This window comes from Arabidopsis thaliana, chromosome 5 (assembly GCF_000001735.4).
Source record: "Arabidopsis thaliana chromosome 5, partial sequence".
In the NCBI taxonomy this organism is placed as follows: domain Eukaryota; kingdom Viridiplantae; phylum Streptophyta; class Magnoliopsida; order Brassicales; family Brassicaceae; genus Arabidopsis; species Arabidopsis thaliana.
Window position 1 is genome coordinate 3,252,771 of NC_003076.8, and position 18,360 is coordinate 3,271,130.

The 18,360-nt window shown below is 39.5% G+C and overlaps 7 protein-coding genes across 13 annotated transcripts; 3 read left to right on the forward strand and 4 right to left on the reverse strand.

Moving 5' to 3' along the window:
- Window positions 1-351: 351 nt before the first annotated feature.
- Window positions 352-2,275, forward strand: AT5G10340 (F-box family protein; the record flags this gene model as incomplete). Its single annotated transcript, NM_121072.1, has 2 exons — window positions 352-490; window positions 1,077-2,275. The coding sequence occupies 2 exons, from the start codon at window positions 352-354 to the stop codon at window positions 2,273-2,275; spliced, it is 1,338 nt and encodes a 445-aa protein (NP_196596.1).
- Window positions 2,276-2,465: 190 nt separating this feature from the next.
- Window positions 2,466-5,041, reverse strand: AT5G10350 (RNA-binding (RRM/RBD/RNP motifs) family protein). Of its 6 annotated transcripts, NM_121073.4 has the most exons (6): window positions 4,866-5,041; window positions 4,673-4,775; window positions 4,460-4,530; window positions 3,252-3,443; window positions 3,042-3,169; window positions 2,466-2,952 (listed from the first exon to the last, which is right to left on the reverse strand). In NM_121073.4, exons 1-6 carry the CDS (start codon window positions 4,974-4,976, stop codon window positions 2,904-2,906), a joined length of 654 nt encoding a protein of 217 aa, NP_196597.1. In that variant the 5' UTR covers window positions 4,977-5,041; the 3' UTR covers window positions 2,466-2,903. The 6 variants fall into 6 exon arrangements, with proteins under 6 accessions (NP_196597.1, NP_001330728.1, NP_001330729.1 ...); NM_001343112.1 differs by lacking the exons at window positions 4,673-4,775; window positions 4,866-5,041 and adding an exon at window positions 3,733-4,157 and having other exon boundaries at window positions 2,535-2,952; window positions 4,460-4,482; NM_180472.1 differs by having other exon boundaries at window positions 2,668-3,169; window positions 4,866-5,003.
- A 592-nt stretch (window positions 5,042-5,633) lies between these two features.
- EMB3010 (Ribosomal protein S6e) lies at window positions 5,634-7,484 on the reverse strand. 2 transcript variants are annotated; one of them, NM_121074.5, is made up of 6 exons: window positions 7,367-7,484; window positions 7,212-7,276; window positions 6,862-6,919; window positions 6,660-6,768; window positions 6,290-6,562; window positions 5,634-6,202 (listed from the first exon to the last, which is right to left on the reverse strand). In NM_121074.5, exons 1-6 carry the CDS (start codon window positions 7,370-7,372, stop codon window positions 5,964-5,966), a joined length of 750 nt encoding a protein of 249 aa, NP_196598.1. In that variant the 5' UTR covers window positions 7,373-7,484; the 3' UTR covers window positions 5,634-5,963. The 2 variants fall into 2 exon arrangements, with proteins under 2 accessions (NP_196598.1, NP_001190274.1); NM_001203345.1 differs by having other exon boundaries at window positions 5,704-6,202; window positions 6,446-6,562; window positions 7,367-7,464.
- Window positions 7,485-8,378: 894 nt separating this feature from the next.
- Window positions 8,379-14,629, forward strand: AT5G10370 (helicase domain-containing protein / IBR domain-containing protein / zinc finger protein-like protein). Its single transcript, NM_121075.3, has 4 exons — window positions 8,379-9,443; window positions 9,662-11,026; window positions 11,214-12,984; window positions 13,196-14,629. Exons 1-4 carry the CDS (start codon window positions 8,475-8,477, stop codon window positions 14,416-14,418), a joined length of 5,328 nt encoding a protein of 1,775 aa, NP_196599.2. The 5' UTR covers window positions 8,379-8,474; the 3' UTR covers window positions 14,419-14,629.
- A 235-nt stretch (window positions 14,630-14,864) lies between these two features.
- Window positions 14,865-16,043, forward strand: RING1 (RING/U-box superfamily protein). The gene has a single exon (NM_121076.3). It carries the CDS (start codon window positions 15,049-15,051, stop codon window positions 15,952-15,954), a length of 906 nt encoding a protein of 301 aa, NP_196600.1. The 5' UTR covers window positions 14,865-15,048; the 3' UTR covers window positions 15,955-16,043.
- Window positions 16,044-16,076: 33 nt separating this feature from the next.
- Window positions 16,077-16,824, reverse strand: AT5G10390 (Histone superfamily protein). Its single transcript, NM_121077.3, has one exon — window positions 16,077-16,780. The coding sequence runs from the start codon at window positions 16,703-16,705 to the stop codon at window positions 16,295-16,297; it is 411 nt and encodes a 136-aa protein (NP_568227.1). The 5' UTR covers window positions 16,706-16,780; the 3' UTR covers window positions 16,077-16,294.
- A 577-nt stretch (window positions 16,825-17,401) lies between these two features.
- Window positions 17,402-18,187, reverse strand: AT5G10400 (Histone superfamily protein). The gene has a single exon (NM_121078.3). It carries the CDS (start codon window positions 18,116-18,118, stop codon window positions 17,708-17,710), a length of 411 nt encoding a protein of 136 aa, NP_568228.1. The 5' UTR covers window positions 18,119-18,187; the 3' UTR covers window positions 17,402-17,707.
- Between the last annotated feature and the right edge of the window lie 173 nt (window positions 18,188-18,360).

Sequence of the window (18,360 nt, forward strand, 5' to 3'; positions counted from 1 at the left end):
TTTGAGATGTTTTGTTTCTCACTTTGAATGAAAAAAAAAAAACTTTTACTAAAAAAATTGTTGTCGGTTTATGTATAAGAAATTAAAGTTGAAAATTGAACCAAGATAAACCTACGTTATGGATTATAGGAACCAACCATTGTCTTCACTTCATCTTTTTCAACATACTGTATGTTTTTGATTTGAGTCCGACCCGAATTAGTCAAGTTTCAGTTTTAATGGGCTTCATCAACAAGTTTACATATGGACTTAGGCTCGATTCCACCCGCCTAGGTTGGATGGGCGTGCTTCGTTGGAAAGCATGGATCCGCCTAGGCTGTCCCGAGTGTGAGCGAGGTGTGAGTGTCGCCCATGGGGACATCTCGGTATTTCGTGCGCAAGACGACTATACCGCCACCCAAACGGCCTAGGAGAATCCATGTCAGCCCATGCCATGACACGCCCATTCTCTTCGGCGACGAGGTGAAAAGATGTCCGTGGGGACATCTCGGTAATATCATGCGAACAAGTTATATACCGCCACCCCTAGGCCTTGAAGAACACCGAAAAGGATGGTAGTACTATTTAATGTTGGAACGTCAAATGAGATTAAAATAAATATAAATAATTACTAGTGGTATTAATTGCACTTGCAATTGTTATAAAATAAGAAAAAATAGGGAAAAAAAATACAAATATGAAAAACAGAAATTTAAGCGTACGATGTTAGAAGACATAATTGTAATAGAATTAGATCGGAACAAATTCAGATCGAATGAATAATAGATTAGATCGAAGATAAGTTTAAATCGAATGAGTAATTAAATAAGATAGGAACAAGTTCAAATTAAATGAATAATATAATTAGATCAAGATAAGTTTGAATCGAATGTTTAGTAGAATTAGATTTATTTTTCTTTTTCCTTTTGAAAATTTTACTTTTATCATACTGATTTGATGAAATCCGTTTAAAATTTTAAGATTTCTCAAATTCATAAAATCAAAAAAAAAAAGAAAACAGTTTCTAGATTTACTGATCTACCCTTTTATTTTTCTCGGACTCTGACTAGGGTGATAGGTTTGGTTTATAAATAAAGCATACGGAGGCTCTTGTCTTCAATCTATAACATTGAGAGATTCAGAGACAAGTATGGAAGAATTGTTACCACACGATGTGATAGAGTATCATATAATGGTGAGGCTTGATGTGAAAACCCTCCTCAAGTTCAAGTCTGTATCGAAGCAATGGATGTCTACAATCCAATCCCCTAGTTTCCAAGAAAGACAGTTGATCCACCATCTTAGCCAATCATCAGGAGATCCACATGTGCTTTTGGTGTCCTTATATGATCCTTGTGCTCGTCAACAAGATCCAAGCATAAGCAGCTTTGAAGCTCTGAGAACTTTTTTGGTGGAGTCATCTGCAGCTTCTGTTCAGATCCCTACTCCTTGGGAGGACAAGTTGTACTTCGTTTGCAATACTAGCTGTGATGGTCTGATATGCCTCTTTAGTTTCTATGAACTGCCGAGTATTGTCGTCAATCCCACCACTCGATGGCATCGAACTTTCCCTAAATGCAACTATCAACTAGTCGCTGCCGACAAGGGTGAGAGACACGAGTGCTTTAAAGTCGCATGCCCTACTCCTGGATTTGGCAAAGACAAAATCAGTGGCACTTACAAGCCAGTTTGGTTATATAATTCCGCTGAGTTAGACCTAAATGACAAGCCTACTACTTGTGAAGTTTTCGATTTTGCCACCAACGCTTGGAGGTACGTTTTCCCCGCGTCCCCTCATCTGATTCTTCACACCCAAGATCCTGTTTATGTAGACGGGTCACTTCACTGGTTCACTGCCTTGTCACACGAGGGCGAAACCATGGTTTTGTCTTTGGATCTTCACTCCGAAACGTTCCAAGTCATCTCTAAAGCTCCCTTTCTCAATGTCTCTGATGAATATTATATCGTCATGTGCAACCTCGGTGATCGTTTGTGCGTATCCGAGCAAAAGTGGCCCAACCAAGTCATATGGTCGTTGGATGATTCAGACCACAAGACATGGAAGCAAATATATTCCATAGACCTCATTATCACCTCTTCTTTGTTCTTTAGTGCCATATTCGCATTCACCCCACTAGCAGTTTTGGACAAGGACAAGTTATTGTTTTATGATAGTACACACGGGGATGCATTCCTAACACATGATCCAGATACCAAATCTTATGATTTGCCTTACACATCTAATCGCTGTGCAACTGTTGTTTGTTATTTCCCGAGTTTAATTTCTATTTTGTAGACTTGAATGATTGGTTATTTGTCCAAGCATTCTTTTTTGGTCGTTATTTGTCCAAGCATTCTAGTTTCTGATTAGTTTACTCACTGGGTTATGAATTACTATGTTTTATCAATATCAACATCACATTACAAATTTTCATAAATTTAATGTTTTGATTATACCATACATCAAAAGTACTAATGACGAGAAGAAAAAACATTATTCTTTTTTTTACTCTGTAATCATCGATTCTCCAAACCGAAAAGATAACAAATACTATAAGGAATAAGGGATTTGATTATACCATACATCATTGATTAGTAAAGGTTAGCTTCTGACTAAGGGATTTTTTGCGGAAACATAATAGCTTCTTACAAAGGCTTCTCTACGTAACATCAATCTTCTTGTTGGTATACTTATTTAGCCCCCTTTGGATGAAAGAAAGTACTAACAAAGATATAAACTGAAAGTAATATCGACCAAATATAATCATAATCTAAAGAAACAAAAGCTTATAATCTCATCCGTACATGACAGATTCAAAATTAAGTTCAGGTGCGAGCAAAGTCATATTCATATATAAAGCTCGAAATGGAGGGACGACCTCGGCATCATCTCTGTCATAGTTCTTCTTATTCCGGTACGGTTTCTATTGGTAAGGCATGTACCGCATTGGCCTTCTGAACCTAGGAGCCTTCCTGCACGAGGCATTGCCGAGTCTCGTGAGACGAAGAAGAGAAAGCCATTTGTGATAAACTGATGGTAAATATGCAGAGTTTAAACTTACCCGTATCCATATGGGGAATAAAAATACGGAGGCACAAAGGGTCTGCGAAAGCGGTATCCCATTGAAGGGTTGAAACGCCCAGGATGATACTGTTTCATTCCAGGAACATTGGTTCGCTTAGGCGAGACCTGAAATGAAAACCAAAAGAGAAGAGTTGAGATCAATGAACTGTCCATTTCCTTCAGTATTGGTCTTAGTACGAGAAGATACCTTCAGTTGACGACCATGAAGCTCTGATTCATTCAGCTGCAGAGCTTCTTGCACGGCTTCCACTTCTACAAACTCCACATAAGCAAATCCCTTTGGCTGTCCAAACTTGTCCATTAGAATGGTTACCCGGTTGACTGTTCCGCATGTTTGGAAATGTAGTTGCACTTCTTCAGGTGTACAGGCATAGTCGACCTGCAGGGTGGATAATGAGGTCTTAGTACAACACAAGCATTCTTATTACAACTAAAACCATGACTTACTGAGAACGTAACAGATAGATAAGTTAACCACCCCACTAAGGGAAGCCAAGAGACAAACTTGTGTGTTCTAAAGCAATTTTCCATGTCTAACATTAGACCTAAGTTATGTATGGTACATAAACGCTATGAAAGTCTTCATTTTATGAGCGTGAGTTCAAAAATACATGATAAAAGGCCAGCATCAAACTGCAGCCTCTCGCGAAATCCGCAAACAACCAAACCTGTATTAGCTCCAAGTATCCTCCCTGCGGAGCTTTGGGTCTTGTTTAGAAAGCATCCAGCATCTTGGCATCTTGATCCAGCTCTTCAGAGTTCAGAGACCATCTCCTCAAGGATAACAGAAACCTTGCTTTCTAATCCCACCCAACTCACTCAGACTCCCTTTTTCCTCTCAAGAAATCCTTCTTTTTTTTTTCAAGCTCATGCAATATTTTTCTCCACATTTTTCTGCTATATCTTTTTTTTTTTTTTTCAAATTTTTTTCCTTCTCTTTTCTTTTTACTTTCAACATTTTTTTTATAGCTTTTTTATCATCAAATTGCACGGGAAGAATGATTTTAACACTACAACAAGGAAACTAGCAAAACAGTCACAAAACTTAGTTGAGAACCCAGAGCTATTAAGAACTTCATTTATGAGAACAACCCTGCGATTATATAGGACATAGAGGTCAAACTCTTCAACTAGAAACAATAAAGAACCTACTTCACAACATTAAATTTAGAGAAAGCCTCTTGATACAGATTCTAACAGTAATCTCAAGGGATAAAGAACAAAGCTAAGACACAATTGCAAGCAGTTCTTTTATCAAAGATGAAATTTAAGTTAACAAAATAGTCAGCCTAAGCTAATCCACACTAAGATTGGCAAACAGATCAAAGCCGTTTAGATGAAACAATGATTCAAGCACAGAAGAGATACCATGAAGTAGAAAATAAGCTATCTTACATTGCCAACATAAACTGATCGAGCATCCACCTCCTCCTTTCCTTCTTGATTTGCAGCCATACTAGCAGGATCTGAAACAAATTGTTAAGCAAGAAACAGAAGTTCAATTTCCTAAAAGTAATCTACACAATCAACAGATTCCTCCTAGTATATCAAATTCAAAGATAGTCTCGAGCAAACGAATTCAAAAAAAAAACGAAAGAGTCACAAAACCTTGAGTAGCTCCCATTTCTTTTTCGACTTTTGCTTGCATCTCTCGTAGCGCAGCAGCTTCTTCCTCCATCTCCTTTAATCTCCTCTTCATCTCAGCAAGCTCCTGATTCCATGAAATCAAAACACCAAAAATCAAACAGATGTATACACACGATATACAACAAAATCAAAATCGAACGAAGCAGAAGTAGACCGTAACGGCGTCCTCATCGGCTGCAGACATATCGATATCCGGATCGGGAACATCCGTATCGCCGACTTCAGGGATTTCTCCACCGTAAACCTCGTGCTCTTCTTCCTCCATTTTTGTTTCCACTCTTCGGAGCTCAAGCAAACGAATAAAGCTTCGCTTTGGTGAATGAAAACGACTTGCACACTTTTCCTACCGATCCAGATAGGTCGATTGCAAACAACGACGTCGTCTCGTATTGGGCCTCGGTTACAAACTTACAAGAGCCCATTATCATAACACTCTAACTGAATCTGAAGGTTTTGATTTTTCTTCAAAATTCAATTCGGCCCATCATAGGCCCCAAACATTATGGAAGAAACAGGCTTGTGAATAATTTATCAAATTATATCATGGATCAAATTAAATTTATGGACCAAATTAAGAGGTCTGTGAAATAATACTGCATAATATGGATCAGATTAATTTATATCAGAGACAAATTATCCACAAAAATATGATACAGTTTGATCCAAATTATTCCAAAGGTATTGATAAGAATGACTTTTCCCCAAAACATATCTACAGCCATTTGTTAAATAAATAAATTTTAATTGCAGTTAAGCAAAGTTCTTCGTCTTCTTCCAACCTTTTTAGTTTTTTACTTACCACTGTTGTAAAACAGAGGATTTCGGCGAAGATGGCATAAGGAGACAGTAGAAGCGATTCTCCGACTCCATAGTCTCCGATCAACACCAGCTTGAAGAAAGGAGTCAGTCTTCAGCGACGGGTCTCCATATTAAAAGAGTTTAATCGAGATTGAGTTTTGGTTCAAAACATTACACTTTTTGGAAAAAACACTTTAAAGGTAGGTCATCAGTTTATCTAATAATGAAGACATCTGGTCATTTACTATCAACAAACGGGCATATAAATAAGAACTAAATATAACAAACGTACTACTAAGAGGTTCAAAACTTTGATATAATAAAAGGCTTGAAAAGTTGACACAAAACAGAAACCAAAAATAGTGTTCAAAATGGCGTTCTCATGTCTGTGGAGCAACTTAAATACGACCAGAAACAAACTAGAGAGAAAGAAATTTCTTAATCTTGAGGCAGTTTAAGCAGCAACGGGTTTAGCAGGAGCAGAAGAGAGTCTAGACCTCTTCTTGGCCAAACTTTCACTACGGCGATCACGCTGCTCCTTTAGTCTGGAGGCAAGAAGCTTCTGGTAATCAGCTGCATCAGAGTTAGCCTTGGCGATTCTCTTCTTCTTGTCAGCAATTCTAGCTCTCTTCCTCTGGAGGGTCAATGGAGTCACAAGCCTCTGGATCTTAGGAGCCTTGCTAACCTTCTTGCCTGCACATGGAAGCCTCATATATTAGTAAATCATCAATCGTATAAACAGTTTTCAATTATCTCTTTAAGTGAATCTAATTTTCTTACCCTTCTTGTTTGTGAAGGTACGGCGGTAAGTGTTAACGTACTTCCTCACATCATCCTCTTTTCCAAGGTTAAACAACTTGCGGATCTTTGATGCCCTCTTGGGACCTCTCATTCTTGGCTTCTCAGTGTCGGTAAGCCCGGGAAGATCACTTACACCCTTCTTCACAATGACCAAGTTAAGAACAGACAGGTCAGGGCTCACAATGCAACCACGGACAGACTTTCGTCTCCTCTCTCCAGTCCTCCTTCCGTGTCCTCTAAAACAAGGAGTACCTAAACACAATAACCAGATCACATAAATAAAAAACACAGAAGATTAATGAAAAAAAGAGAAGCTGTATAATTTTATCAATGGGGTGGAATCTAGTACCTCGGTGAAGCAAAAGACGGACACGCCCTGGAGTGAGAACTCCTTGTTTCATTGGGAAACCTTGCTTGTCACATCCTCCCATGATCTTGAATACGTATCCCTTGAATTCCTGCAAATAGCTCAAAACACACACAATTCTGTTAAGTATACTGAACTCACAAGACATCAGAAAAAAACACTGAACCAGGAGAAAAAATTTCACCTCGCCTAGAGCATCTCCGCTAACTTCCTGAGAGAGCCTCTTGTCGAAAAAGGCGCGGCTGCATCAAAACAACAGAAATGAAACTCAATATCTTTACCAAAATCGACAATGTTGATTTTCAGATTCAGAACTGGTTATATATCAGACCAACGCAGTAAACATCATAGATTCCAGTAATGCATCAGCTATAAACAGATCCTAGCAGTGTGAAATAGTAACTATCCTACGATTCAAAGGTTTGGATTCAAAGAATTTTACGAACTTCATAGCAGATTGTTCACACTCTACACTCAATAAGCCAAATGTAAACAAATCCATGAAGAAAATGTGATTTAAAGCAAAGATCTTACAGTTTTTGATCGTCATCGATCTCGAGTTTCTTTTGACACCCGGTGGTCGGATTGGCGACGTTGAACTGCGACACAAACCAAAATCGATTGAATCAAACGAAATAACAAAGAGATAAACGAGAACAGAATTGATGAGAAGAAAAAGATGGAGCCACCTTCATCGTCTCCGATAGACACTGCTGCTACAACAGCCTGCGTAAGATGATTGAAGATATAAAATGCTCTCGACGCGGCTCAGCTTTTAGGGTTTTGCGAGAAAGTTGAGAGAAGCAACTTATAGGAGAACCAATAGGTAGGTTTAATTGAATTGGGCCTACATTTTATGGGCCCATAATTAAATTTGGGCAATTGACAAAAAATTGTTAAAAAAAAGTTATGGACAACAATTCTAAATTTTTATAAATAGTACTATAAATTTCATTTAAACTTAATTAAAATATAAGATAGAAAATAAAAATGAGAGCAAACATTTATCTAATATTAAATTAAATCAGAATAATTTTTAAATAGTAGAAAATATATTTTAAATTAGAATTAGAGAACTCAAATATAATACTACAAACTAATATTAAAATAAAAAATCTTAATAAATGAAATCCAATTTCTAGTGAAAAAAAAAGTTAAATAAAATTTAGTAGGATATTAATATTGATTGATATAACTCTGTCTCCTCTCAAAGGGGCCATTATTGGTTTATGATTTCAAAAGAGTTTTAGTGATTTAAAATGTTATGTAGAATATGTTGTTATTCAATCAAGATTTTATAAAATTTGTTAAAGTTTTGTGTTATTCATTTTAGATTTGTTAGAAGTAATCTAAAACTTTTATAAATCTGGAGTTATTGGATTCATACTTTTATAAAATCAGTAAAAGTTTTGTGTTATTCAACTAAAACAAAAAAATCTCTAATTATAATGAATTAAATTATTATGTTATTGGTTCATGATTTTCTACATTTTTCTTAACAAAATAAAATCATAAATTTTTTGTAAAAAGTATTATAAAAATAAAAATATTGTTTGAAAAATTTTACAAAATTATCTTATAAAAAACTAATTAACAAAATAATAAAAAAACTCTTTAGCGATAATGTAGAATTTTTGATTTATTTATTTTTAATGATTTGTTTAAATTATCAAAATTCCTTATAAATTATGATCGACTACCCCTAACTCTTTTCAACTCCCAGAGTCTTTCTCTTTCGCTCTCTCATTGTTAAACAAACACACACACACACAAAACAAAAACTGGCATCATCCCATCATGAGGAACTCTTTTCCTCCTTCAGACGGTGGAAGATCGGCGACTGATCGTCGTCAGCAGTCGTCTCACTCATCCTCCACGAACCGTTATAACTCTCGCTCTGCACAATCTTCTCCGCCGCTCAACCACCGTCCTACTTGGAACCAGCAACACTCTCAGTACCCTAACTCAAATTTCCCGCCAAATTACAGGCGTGATCGTAATCCGTCGTCGGGATACTCGCCTCCAGTTACGCGGGCTAGACCTAATTTCATCGTTCAGCTGCTTCACCCCGCCGCCGCTAACAGTGACACAAAGCTGTGTTTTTCGACTAAGAAACAAGAGATCGAGAGTCTCGCTTTGCTTTGCGAAATTCCTGAGGAATCAATTCATGTGCCTCAATTTGGTTGTATCGCTGGAAGTTTCAGTTTTCGTCAGTGGGTCGATGCGCGCTCTGCCGTGGTGGCTCTTTGGGATTATCGACTTCAAGGGAAGCATGAGTTTGTTCCTGAGCTGATCCCTAATGTTATTGTTCCGTCTGACATGAACGAGCTTAAAGACAGGCTTCGTGATCTTTTCTCGTCTCATATTCTTTCGCTTATGGAAAATGGAGAAGGCGTCAAGAAGGTGAGGTTGGAGATTGAGGAGAAGTCTCGTCAAGTTGTGTCCTTTTCGTCTAAAAGGGGTCTTAAATTTGAGGTTTTTGAGAAAAAGAAGGCTATAGAGGCTGAGAGAGATTTGGTTGTGAATCGGCTTGAAGAATTCAATAATGCCATGAAGAGCATTTTGCGATATCTCATAGGACAAGACGGGTATGAGTTTGATTTAGATGATGAAGAAGAAGGAGACGTGGCCGTGTTTTGTTTGGAAGGGGCTTATGATTGGAGACGTATTCATTGTTTGATTCGTAGGGAGTGTCGAAGGCTAGAGGATGGACTTCCTATCTATGCCTACCGGCGGCAGATTTTGAAGAAAATTCATCGTGAACAGGTATCTTTAAGAATCTCGAAGTTGACAAGTGGTCTTTGGGTCCAAGCTAGTTTTGAATCACTTGAGTACAGATAATCGTTCCTCAGTGATCGAGTTATGCTGTTGTCTTGTTGTAGTAGTTCATATTGTCTGCTAAGGTTCAGTTTTCTCTGTTTTATAAGTGAGTCCGTGTTTGGTCATTTTGAGTCTGTATTAATTGATTTTAATTGTGTTTGTAGATAATGGTGTTGATTGGAGAAACTGGTTCAGGGAAGAGCACTCAGTTAGTTCAGTTCCTTGCTGATTCCGGAGTTGCTGCTAGTGAGTCGATTGTTTGTACACAACCACGGAAGATTGCTGCCATGACATTGGCTGATCGGGTCAGAGAAGAAAGCAGTGGTTGTTATGAGGAAAATACTGTTTCTTGTACTCCAACTTTTTCGTCTACTGAGGAGATTAGTTCCAAAGTTGTATACATGACGGATAATTGTCTGCTTCAGCACTACATGAAAGATCGGAGTTTGTCTGGCATTTCATGTGTTATTATTGACGAAGCTCATGAAAGAAGCTTAAACACGGACCTTCTGTTGGCATTGCTTAAAAAGTTGCTATCCAGAAGGATTGACCTGAGGCTTGTAATCATGTCTGCCACGGCCGATGCCAAACAACTTTCACAGTATTTCTTCAGTTGTGGTATTCTTCTTGTCAATGGGAGGAACTTTCCGGTGGAGATTGTATATTCCCCTAGTGACACAGAAGAGAATTCTGTTGTTGGCGGCATTGCTTCATATGTTGGCGATGTTGTTAAAATGGCAGTGGAAATACATAAAACAGAGAAAGAAGGAACCATCCTTGCATTCTTGACTTCCCAAGCAGAGGTAGAATGGGCATGCGAAAGGTTTATAACTCCGTCTGCAATTGCTTTGCCTTTGCATGGAAAGCTTTCCTTCGAAGAACAGTTTAGGGTTTTCCAGAACCATCCTGGGAGACGGAAAGTGATATTTGCCACAAATATTGCAGAGACGTCGCTGACTATTCCTGGTGTCAAGTATGTAATTGATTCCGGGATGGTGAAAGAGAGTAAATATGAACCTAGAACGGGGATGAGCATCCTCAAGGTGTGCCGGGTCAGTCAGAGTTCTGCTCGACAACGTGCTGGTCGTGCTGGAAGGACAGAACCCGGAAGATGTTACAGACTCTACTCAAAAAACGATTTTGATTCAATGAATCTTAATCAGGAACCAGAAATTCGGAGGGTCCATCTTGGTGTAGCACTTTTGAGGATGCTTGCTCTGGGTGTCAACAACATAGCAGAATTTAACTTTGTTGATGCGCCTGTCCCGGAAGCCATTGCAATGGCTGTCCAAAATCTTGTTCAGTTGGGTGCAGTTGTTGAGAAGAACGGTGTTCATGAATTAACACAGGAAGGGCATTGTTTAGTCAAGCTGGGGCTGGAGCCAAAGCTTGGAAAGTTAATTTTAGGCTGCTTCAGACACAGAATGGGCAAAGAGGGGATTGTTCTTGCTGCTGTCATGGCTAATGCTAGTAGTATATTTTGCAGAGTTGGCAACTTCGATGATAAGATGAAAGCTGATCGCCTAAAGGTATGATTCTGAGCTCCCGGTTAATTTTGTTATTGTGGTATTTTTCTTCCATAGAATGATTACCCTTTCCTGTTATTTTACATTTTTGATTTACTGGTATTCACAGGTTTTGAACTTTTGTAGTTTAAAATCTTCTTACAACCTGTTAGAAATATGTTCTAAAGTTTTTTACTGTGTCATCTTCAAGGTGCAATTCTGCAATCAGAATGGAGACTTGTTCACTCTTCTTTCGGTGTACAAAGAATGGGCATCTCTGCCGCGAGAGAGAAGAAATAAATGGTGCTGGGAAAATAGCCTGAATGCCAAATCAATGAGGAGATGTGAAGACACAGTCAAGGAATTGGAGATATGCATTGAGAGAGAACTTACTCTTGTCAGTCCTAGTTACTGGGTTTGGAATCCAAATGAGGGTACTAAACACGACAAGCATTTGAAAATGGTTATACTTGCATCTCTTGCAGAAAACGTGGCGATGTACACTGGCTATAATCAGCTTGGATACGAGGTGGCATTGACTGGTCAACAAGTTCAGTTACATCCATCGTGTTCATTGCTAGCATTTGGCCAGAAGCCAAGCTGGGTTGTTTTCGGTGAACTTCTATCTATTGTGGACCAGTACTTGGTATGTGTAACTGCGTGTGATTTTGAAGCTTTGTATATGCTTGATCCACCACCACCTTTTGACGTATCCCAGATGGATGAGCGGAGGCTCCGAATTAAAAAAGTGGTTGGTTGTAGCAGCACTGTGCTAAAACGATTCTGTGGGAAATCTAATCGTAGTCTGCTTTCAATTGTTTCTCGTGCTAGGTCTCTTTGTTCGGATGAAAGGATTGGTATTCAAGTCGATGTTGATCAGAATGAGATTCGACTGTATGCGCCTCCCCTCGACATGGAAAAAGTGTCAGCCCTTGTGAACGATGCATTGGAATGTGAAAAGAAATGGATGCATAATGAATGTTTGGAGAAGTATCTATATCATGGTCGGGGACAAGTACCTATTGCACTGTTTGGATCTGGTGCTCAGATAAAGCATCTTGAAGTTGATCAGAGATTTCTGACAGTCGATGTACTTTATTATGGCGATGATGTTGTTGATGACAGAGAGCTTCTGACGTTTCTGGAGAAGAAGATTGATGGGTCTATTTGCTCTATATACAAGTTTGCTGCGAACAAGCAAGACTGTGATGAGAAGGAGAAGTGGGGTAGAATAACCTTTCTCACTCCAGAATCTGCTATGAAGGCAACAGAAATTCAGAAATTTTATTTCAAAGGATCAGTGCTCAAATTATTTCCATCACTGTCAACTGGTGGAGGAATTTTCAAGATGCCTTATTTCTCTTCCGTGACAGCTAAGATTCGTTGGCCGAGAAGGGAAAGCAGTGGTAGAGGATGTCTTAAGTGCCCTTCCGGAGATATTCACCGTATACTTGGTGATATATCCAGCCTTGAGATAGGAACAAATTATGTCCATATTCAGAGAGATCAACAGTCAAATGATTCTATCTTGATAAGTGGACTTGGAGATCTTTCGGAAGCAGAAGTTTTAGATGTTTTGGAATTCAGAACGCAGAGAAGAGATCTGAATTTTTTCATATTCAGAAAAAAATACAGTGTGCAGTGCCCATCTCCTACTGCTTGCGAAGAAGAGCTTCATAAGAGAATATTTGCGCGCATGTCAGCAAAGAATCCAGAGCCAAACTGTGTCCAAGTTCAAGTTTTTGAACCAAAAGAAGACAATTACTTCATGCGAGCGTTAATTAAGTTTGACGGGAGATTACATTTCGAAGCTGCAAAAGCTTTGCAAGAGTTAAATGGGGAGGTGCTACCTGGATGTCTTCCATGGCAGAAGATAAAGTGCGAACAATTGTTTCAGAGCTCCATAATCTGCTCCGCTTCTATCTACAACACTGTCAAAAGACAATTGAACGTTTTATTAGCAAGGTTTGAGAGACAAAAAGGTAAAATTTCTACACAACATTTGATCTTTTGCTCTTTAATTTTCTGTCAACAAATAACCTTACTGAATGTCTACTTCTGACTCCGATATTGATTAAGAACAATCGTGTAGGGTAAGGGATATTTGAAGGATGCATAAGCTTAGGTGTCCTATTTTTCCTGTGAACTTGTCCAAATTTTGATGTGCATTAACGTTTGTTTATATTTTTGTAGGGGGTGAATGCTGTCTGGAACCAACTCATAACGGGGCTTATCGTGTTAAAATTACTGCTTATGCAACAAGACCCGTTGCGGAGATGCGGAGAGAACTTGAAGAACTCTTAAGAGGAAGACCCATAAACCATCCAGGCTTCACACGTAGAGTCCTGCAGCATCTTATGTCCAGAGATGGTATTAATCTGATGCGGAAGATCCAGCAGGAGACAGAAACTTACATTCTATTAGATAGGCACAATCTCACAGTACGCATTTGTGGAACAAGTGAGAAAATTGCCAAGGCAGAACAAGAACTGATTCAGGCACTTATGGATTATCATGAGAGCAAGCAACTTGAAATCCACCTCCGAGGTCCTGAGATCCGTCCTGACCTCATGAAGGAAGTTGTGAAGCGGTTTGGTCCGGAGCTCCAAGGTATCAAAGAAAAGGTGCATGGTGTGGATCTCAAGCTCAACACCCGGTACCATGTTATTCAGGTTCATGGGAGCAAAGAAATGAGGCAGGAAGTACAAAAGATGGTCAATGAACTTGCACGAGAAAAGAGTGCACTGGGTGAAAAACCAGATGAGATTGAAGTTGAATGCCCCATTTGCTTGTCTGAAGTTGATGATGGCTACTCTCTTGAAGGATGTTCACACCTCTTCTGCAAAGCTTGTTTGTTGGAGCAATTTGAGGCATCGATGAGAAACTTTGACGCATTCCCAATACTTTGTTCTCACATAGACTGTGGAGCTCCAATAGTACTCGCTGATATGAGAGCCCTCTTATCACAAGAGAAGCTCGATGAACTCTTCAGCGCATCCTTGTCCTCTTTTGTAACATCCAGTGATGGAAAGTTCAGGTTTTGCTCCACACCTGATTGCCCTTCCGTCTACCGTGTAGCTGGACCTCAAGAATCTGGTGAGCCATTCATCTGTGGAGCATGTCACTCAGAAATATGCACAAGGTGTCACCTCGAGTATCACCCGTTAATCACTTGTGAAAGGTACAAAAAGTTCAAGGAAAATCCGGACTTGTCGCTAAAGGACTGGGCAAAAGGGAAGAACGTAAAGGAGTGTCCGATTTGCAAGTCGACGATAGAGAAGACTGATGGGTGTAACCATATGAAGTGCCGGTGTGGAAAGCACATTTGTTGGACCTGCTTAGACGTCTTCACTCAAGAAGAACCTTGTTATGCCCATTTAAGGACAATTCATGGTGGAATCGGATTAGTCGAGTAAGGTGTCCCAGAGGACCCCGTTGCCCAGCCCGACTAGACCGGACCTATGTATCTATATTCTGTAACATCTGGTATGCTTAATGTGTACATATGTGAAGATAGTGTAGTTCGGTAGTTATACCTTCTTTAACCAACTGAAAAAACCGATCATAATCTAAACCGGATGCCAAATAAATTAAGATTGTTGTAAATGAAAGACTTACTTGACTCGCTACATGACTGATTACGCGTAAATGTCTACAGAGAGTTTACTAAGTTGAAAGGAAACTACTTCCTAACATACAGAGACATCGCCTTTAATGGCGTTATCACTTTCAGGAAATTTCCACCCACTTTCCAACCCTTAAAAAGGACAAATCCTCTCTAATTCCTAGTCTTGTAGATTGTGATGTGTGTGGCTGTGTACCCACTTATTTCCTCACGAAGATTTTTTGGGTCATGACTCTTGTCTAGATTCTAACCCATTTTGTGGGTTTTAGTGTCCTATTTCTTTTTGCTTTCATCAGAAGCAAAAACTTGGAATTGTGTGTCATACCCATTTTCCCCTGTTCTTGTTCTGTTTTCTACTAGTTGTGTCTGAAAGTAAAGTCCTCTGTTTTTGCTCTGTTTATGTCGTCTCTGAACTCCTACAATGGCGTTTAATCACAGAAAAATGCTTCTTTCATGTCTACAGTTTAAAGATTTACGCTTTTGTTTCCGGCAATACCCTCCCCCGCCACCACCACCACCGCCACCGAGGGAGCTCTCTCTCCTACTCCCCACCTCGATCTGCGTCGTCGGCTCAATCATACTCTTTCTATTTCTAGTCTTCTTCCTCTACCTCCACATCACGCAACAACGGCGGATTTCAGCCGCCAGCGTAACTCCCGGTGACACAAACCAACAGGAAGATGAGGACGAAACAGAGGAGAGAGATTTCTCCGACTTTCATCACGTTTGGCAAATCCCAACCGTCGGTCTCCACCGTTCCGCGATCAACTCGATCACAGTCGTTGGATTCAAAAAGGGAGAAGGGATAATCGACGGCACAGAATGCTCTGTCTGCTTAAACGAGTTTGAAGAAGACGAGTCGCTGAGACTGTTACCAAAGTGTAGCCATGCCTTTCATCTAAATTGCATCGACACTTGGTTGCTCTCTCACAAGAACTGTCCTTTATGTCGTGCCCCTGTACTTCTTATCACTGAACCACCTCATCAAGAAACAGAGACGAATCATCAACCAGATTCTGAATCGAGCAATGACCTCCGTGGAAGACAAGACAGTTCCAGATCTAGAAGAAACCATAACATTTTTCTTCCAAGGGCACAAAGTGATTTGGCAAACTACTGTGGCTCAGGAAGAGTAGAAAACGTGAGAAGATCGTTTTCAATTGGAGGAAGCTTATCACTTTGCGATGGTATTAACAATGCTACTAGAAGTGGAAGACAGTTCTATACCAGCTTCAGTGCTAACTTGTTCTCATCATCAAGAAGAGTAAGGAACGAACAACCGATTCCACAAAACCAAATGCCATCCGTAACTGGTAACACCAGTTAATTGGTGTAACTACATTGAAGCTTAATGTAATATCTAGTGTGTTATATACAGTATCTGAAATAAATCGAAACTTTCAATGTTTCAATATTATATGATCAACGAGCAGCAAAACCAAAGAAATTAAGGAAAATAAGTTCTATTAAACAGGAGAGAGTTTCGTTGGGGTATTTCATCGAACACTTCAAGGCTAACTAAACCAAAGTACCTAACAACTGAAAATTAAAACGAGCCAAAGCTCAACACTTACAAGAACCCATTACTACTAAAACGCAAATCAAAATCCAGAAATAGAGTTCCATTGACGAACTAAATCAAAAGATATAAACCATAACAACAGTCTTCAAGCTCTTTCTCCTCTGATTCTCCTCGCGAGCTGGATATCCTTAGGCATGATGGTGACCCTCTTAGCGTGAATGGCGCAAAGATTAGTGTCTTCAAACAAACCAACAAGGTAAGCCTCAGCAGCCTCTTGTAAAGCAGCAACAGCACTGCTCTGAAACCTCAGATCCGTCTTGAAATCCTGAGCTATCTCACGAACCAGACGCTGGAAAGGAAGCTTACGGATCAGAAGCTCAGTGCTCTTCTGATACTTCCTGATCTCTCTCAAGGCAACAGTTCCTGGACGGAATCTATGCGGCTTCTTCACTCCTCCGGTGGCCGGAGCAGATTTCCTTGCCGCCTTGGTTGCGAGTTGCTTTCTTGGTGCTTTGCCTCCTGTGGATTTCCTCGCGGTTTGCTTAGTACGAGCCATTTCGAAATCAAACAAAGACTAATCGACCGATCGAATTTTCTTCTTGTGGAGGATGCGAATGAGAAATTTTGTAGTGAAGATCAACGCAGAAGAGGGACTGCTTTTATGGGGAGAGAAATTTGGCGGTGAGGTGAAAAAAACATGGGAGGGAGTTTTGTTTTTGGAGGGAAAGTTGTATTCTTGTCCGTTGGATTAAATATTTCAATCAACGGCTGAGATCATCAGGTATAAATCCGTGTGAGACCTTATCAACGAATTAAAATAGACTAAAATTCCGGCCATCCGTGTCATTTACTATCAACCAATTTAAATCATCCTTTTCAGTCCACGTAGGCTTTTGCGCTACTTCCAAATCTTTTAATTTTAGGCGCCAAATCGAAAATTTTGGCTATGAAGGGTCTCAAAAAAATTCAATCGTAGAAAATAAGGATGAAATTATTTCAAAATTTACATAACAAATTTAGCCTGAAGTTACAAATTTCGAGAAATTACATTACTCTTATTCAGCAAATCTACGCATTAAGTAAAATAATTTGGAGGATTTCTTACTGTGATGGTATAACCAGGAATAGAACAATCTGCGAATTCTCACTTTGATTTTGTAAAGAACCGATACTTTTCTTACGTTTAGTGAATGATTTAGTTCTAAATAAGAATTTGTAGAATGTTTTGTTCATGGAGAAGAAGACTGAGAATCCCTAAGCAGCTACTATTGCAAATCAATTTGGACAATTTCATCGAGCAAAAAATTAACTCTTCCGTTGATAAACGATTCTTAAGCGTGGCAGAAATATGGAGATCGACAGAACGAATCAAAAGATTAGACAACAGTAGATTAAAATTTCCTTTAGGCATTTCATCGAACATCTGGAAGACACATCTAAGTAAAAAACTAATAACACTCGAAAACGAAAAGAGACAGCTTTACATATCCATTGAAACCAAACAAGCTAATCCATAACTAAACGACTAGTCTTCTTAATCTTCATCATCTTCGTTCACTTAAGCCCTCTCTCCTCTGATTCTCCTCGCAAGCTGGATATCCTTAGGCATAATCGTAACCCTCTTAGCATGAATCGCACAGAGATTAGTATCTTCAAAGAGCCCAACAAGATAAGCCTCAGCTGCTTCCTGAAGAGCTGCGACGGCACTGCTCTGGAACCTCAGATCCGTCTTGAAATCTTGAGCAATCTCACGAACCAATCTCTGGAACGGAAGCTTACGGATCAAAAGCTCAGTACTCTTCTGATACTTCCTGATTTCTCTCAACGCCACCGTTCCTGGACGGAATCTGTGTGGCTTCTTCACTCCTCCGGTGGCTGGAGCTGATTTCCTCGCAGCTTTGGTCGCGAGTTGCTTCCTTGGTGCCTTTCCTCCGGTGGATTTACGAGCTGTTTGCTTGGTACGAGCCATTTTAGGAGTTCGCAAGATTGTAAATTTGCTCTTTTGGATTTGATTCGGTGAGAATGCGATCGATGGGAAAGTGAGTGATGTTGTGAGGCTTTTTTATACTCAAAGGTAGAGAGGAAGTGATTGTGTTTTGTCCGTTAGATCTGTTTGGCTTATCAACGGTTAGAAATGTTTGTATCTTTACGATCCGCGTCCTGTGTTAATAACCAATAAGAATTACTTTCTCAGCATCCACGTCATATGTT

What these genes read in the sequence shown, in the direction of transcription:
- AT5G10350 (NM_121073.4), bottom strand. Translation starts at nt 4,976, where the DNA reads ATGGAGGAAGAAGAGCACGAGGTTTACGGTGGAGAAATCCCTGAAGTC. An exon ending in TTCATGGTCGTCAACTGAAG is followed by an intron (nt 3,170 to 3,251) that starts GTATCTTCTCGT and finishes TTTTCATTTCAG; the next exon opens with GTCTCGCCTAAGCGAACCAA. An exon ending in TATTCCCCATATGGATACGG is followed by an intron (nt 2,953 to 3,041) that starts GTAAGTTTAAAC and finishes TGCCTCGTGCAG; the next exon opens with GAAGGCTCCTAGGTTCAGAA.
- EMB3010 (NM_121074.5), bottom strand. An exon ending in GCGGAGATGCTCTAGGCGAG is followed by an intron (nt 6,769 to 6,861) that starts GTGAAATTTTTT and finishes AGCTATTTGCAG; the next exon opens with GAATTCAAGGGATACGTATT. An exon ending in CCGTCTTTTGCTTCACCGAG is followed by an intron (nt 6,563 to 6,659) that starts GTACTAGATTCC and finishes TATTGTGTTTAG; the next exon opens with GTACTCCTTGTTTTAGAGGA.
- AT5G10370 (NM_121075.3), top strand. Translation starts at nt 8,475, where the DNA reads ATGAGGAACTCTTTTCCTCCTTCAGACGGTGGAAGATCGGCGACTGAT. An exon ending in AGAAAATTCATCGTGAACAG is followed by an intron (nt 9,444 to 9,661) that starts GTATCTTTAAGA and finishes TTGTGTTTGTAG; the next exon opens with ATAATGGTGTTGATTGGAGA. An exon ending in TGAAAGCTGATCGCCTAAAG is followed by an intron (nt 11,027 to 11,213) that starts GTATGATTCTGA and finishes GTCATCTTCAAG; the next exon opens with GTGCAATTCTGCAATCAGAA.
- RING1 (NM_121076.3), top strand. Translation starts at nt 15,049, where the DNA reads ATGGCGTTTAATCACAGAAAAATGCTTCTTTCATGTCTACAGTTTAAA.
- AT5G10390 (NM_121077.3), bottom strand. Translation starts at nt 16,705, where the DNA reads ATGGCTCGTACTAAGCAAACCGCGAGGAAATCCACAGGAGGCAAAGCA.
- AT5G10400 (NM_121078.3), bottom strand. Translation starts at nt 18,118, where the DNA reads ATGGCTCGTACCAAGCAAACAGCTCGTAAATCCACCGGAGGAAAGGCA.